The sequence below is a fragment of the Eimeria tenella genome, genomic scaffold (genome assembly GCF_000499545.2).
Source record: "Eimeria tenella Houghton genomic scaffold, Eth_scaff69, whole genome shotgun sequence".
Lineage (NCBI taxonomy): Eukaryota > Apicomplexa > Conoidasida > Eucoccidiorida > Eimeriidae > Eimeria > Eimeria tenella.
This window is the reverse complement of record NW_013543437.1, coordinates 51,380-52,799: the sequence shown is the minus strand read 5'-3', so window position 1 is coordinate 52,799 and position 1,420 is coordinate 51,380. Positions and strand designations below refer to the sequence as shown.

The following is a 1,420-nucleotide window of genomic DNA, read 5'->3' as shown; positions in this document are numbered from 1 at the left end:
GGCAGCAGCAACAGCAGCAGGAAGAACAGCCCGGCAGCGGACGCAGGGTTGTGGTCTCCGCAGAGCGCCTACAGCGCTGCAGCCCGCAACAGCAGCAGCAACAGCAGCAGCAGCAGCAGCGCGAGGCCTCCCCGCCTCCTGCCACCCTGCGCATGGACTCGCAGCAACTCAGCCTCGATGAGGCCCACTTCGACTTCTTAGCTGCCAAGCCGGTCCCACAGCAGCAGCAGCAGCAGCAGCAGCAGAAGGAAGGCCCTGCAAATTGGTGGATGGACATACAGAAGACGTTCTCAAGCATATTCACCCCGGGTCAGGAGAACGGTGCTGCTGCTGCTGCTGCTGCATCTGCAGCAACAGCAGCAGCAGGAGGCAGCGAGCAGCAGCAGCTGCATGCTGCAGCGGCAGGTGCGGCCTTTTCCGCGCAGCAGCAGAAGGAAGGCCCTGCAAATTGGTGGATGGACATACAGAAGACGTTCTCAAGCATATTCACCCCGGGTCAGGAGAACGGTGCTGCTGCTGCTGCTGCTGCATCTGCAGCAACAGCAGCAGCAGGAGGCAGCGAGCAGCAGCAGCTGCATGCTGCAGCGGCAGGTGCGGCCTTTTCCGCGCAGCAGCAGCGCCCACAGCAGCAACAAAAACAGCAGCAGCAGCAGCAGCAGCCGGAGCACTAAAGATTGTGTTTCCCAGTGTCTTTGCTGCTTTGCTGCATCTGTAGGCGCATCAGCAGGAGCTGCAGCCACAGCAGCAGCAGCAGCAGCGCCGCTGCTGAAGGCCCCTCTCGGCTTCTCTTTCTCCCCTGCGGGCCTCTTAGCCCCATATCACTTCGGAGTGTTGAGCTACCTTTGCGAAGCAAATGTAGTGAACCAATACACGCCCCTTGCAGGTAATCTGCTGCTGCTGCTGCTGTTGCTGCTGCTGTTGCTGCTGCTACGGGCGCTAGTGTCGCTGCTGCAGGCCTTGTTATTGCAGCTGCCGCTGCTGCTGCTGCTGCTGCGGTGGCTGTCCACTGTAGCTGCAGTCGTCACTGCTGGGGGGCAGAATGTTGCTGCAGCGGTAGCTGTTGCTGCTGCTGCACTGTGAGCCCCCCGCAGCTGTTGCACAAGCTGCTGCTGCTGCTGCTGTTGCTGCTGCTGCAGGGGCCTCAGCGGGGGCATTAGCTGCTGTTTTGGGGGGTTTGCGTCTCCGCTTTTCGACTTCCATTTCCTCAATGAAGAGAATGGGCGCGGACCTGAGAGCAGCAGGTGCGTCCCAGCTTTTGCTGCTGCTGCTGTTGCTGCTGCAGTTGCTTGACTGCTGTATGCAGCGGCAAGCGAGTAGCCTTCGCTGGGGATCGCCTGGAACCGCCTGGAGTCGCCTTGCCTAATGCCCCTTCCCGCTTCTGCTGCTGCTTCTGCTGCTGCTGCTGCTGCTGCTGCTGCTG

General features: G+C 61.1%; 1 protein-coding gene across 1 annotated transcript in view; it reads left to right on the top strand.

The window, feature by feature from the left end:
- ETH_00033235 (HECT type ubiquitin ligase, putative) overlaps nt 1-1,420 on the top strand; it is a gene marked incomplete at both ends in the record, with an annotated part of 28,393 nt that overhangs the window by 24,181 nt on the left and 2,792 nt on the right. The window contains 3 exons of the mRNA XM_013377948.1: nt 64-591; nt 716-883; nt 1,137-1,241. Of these exons, the coding sequence (XP_013233402.1) occupies nt 64-591; nt 716-883; nt 1,137-1,241 (801 nt within the window). The remainder of the gene's footprint in view (nt 1-63; nt 592-715; nt 884-1,136; nt 1,242-1,420) is intronic.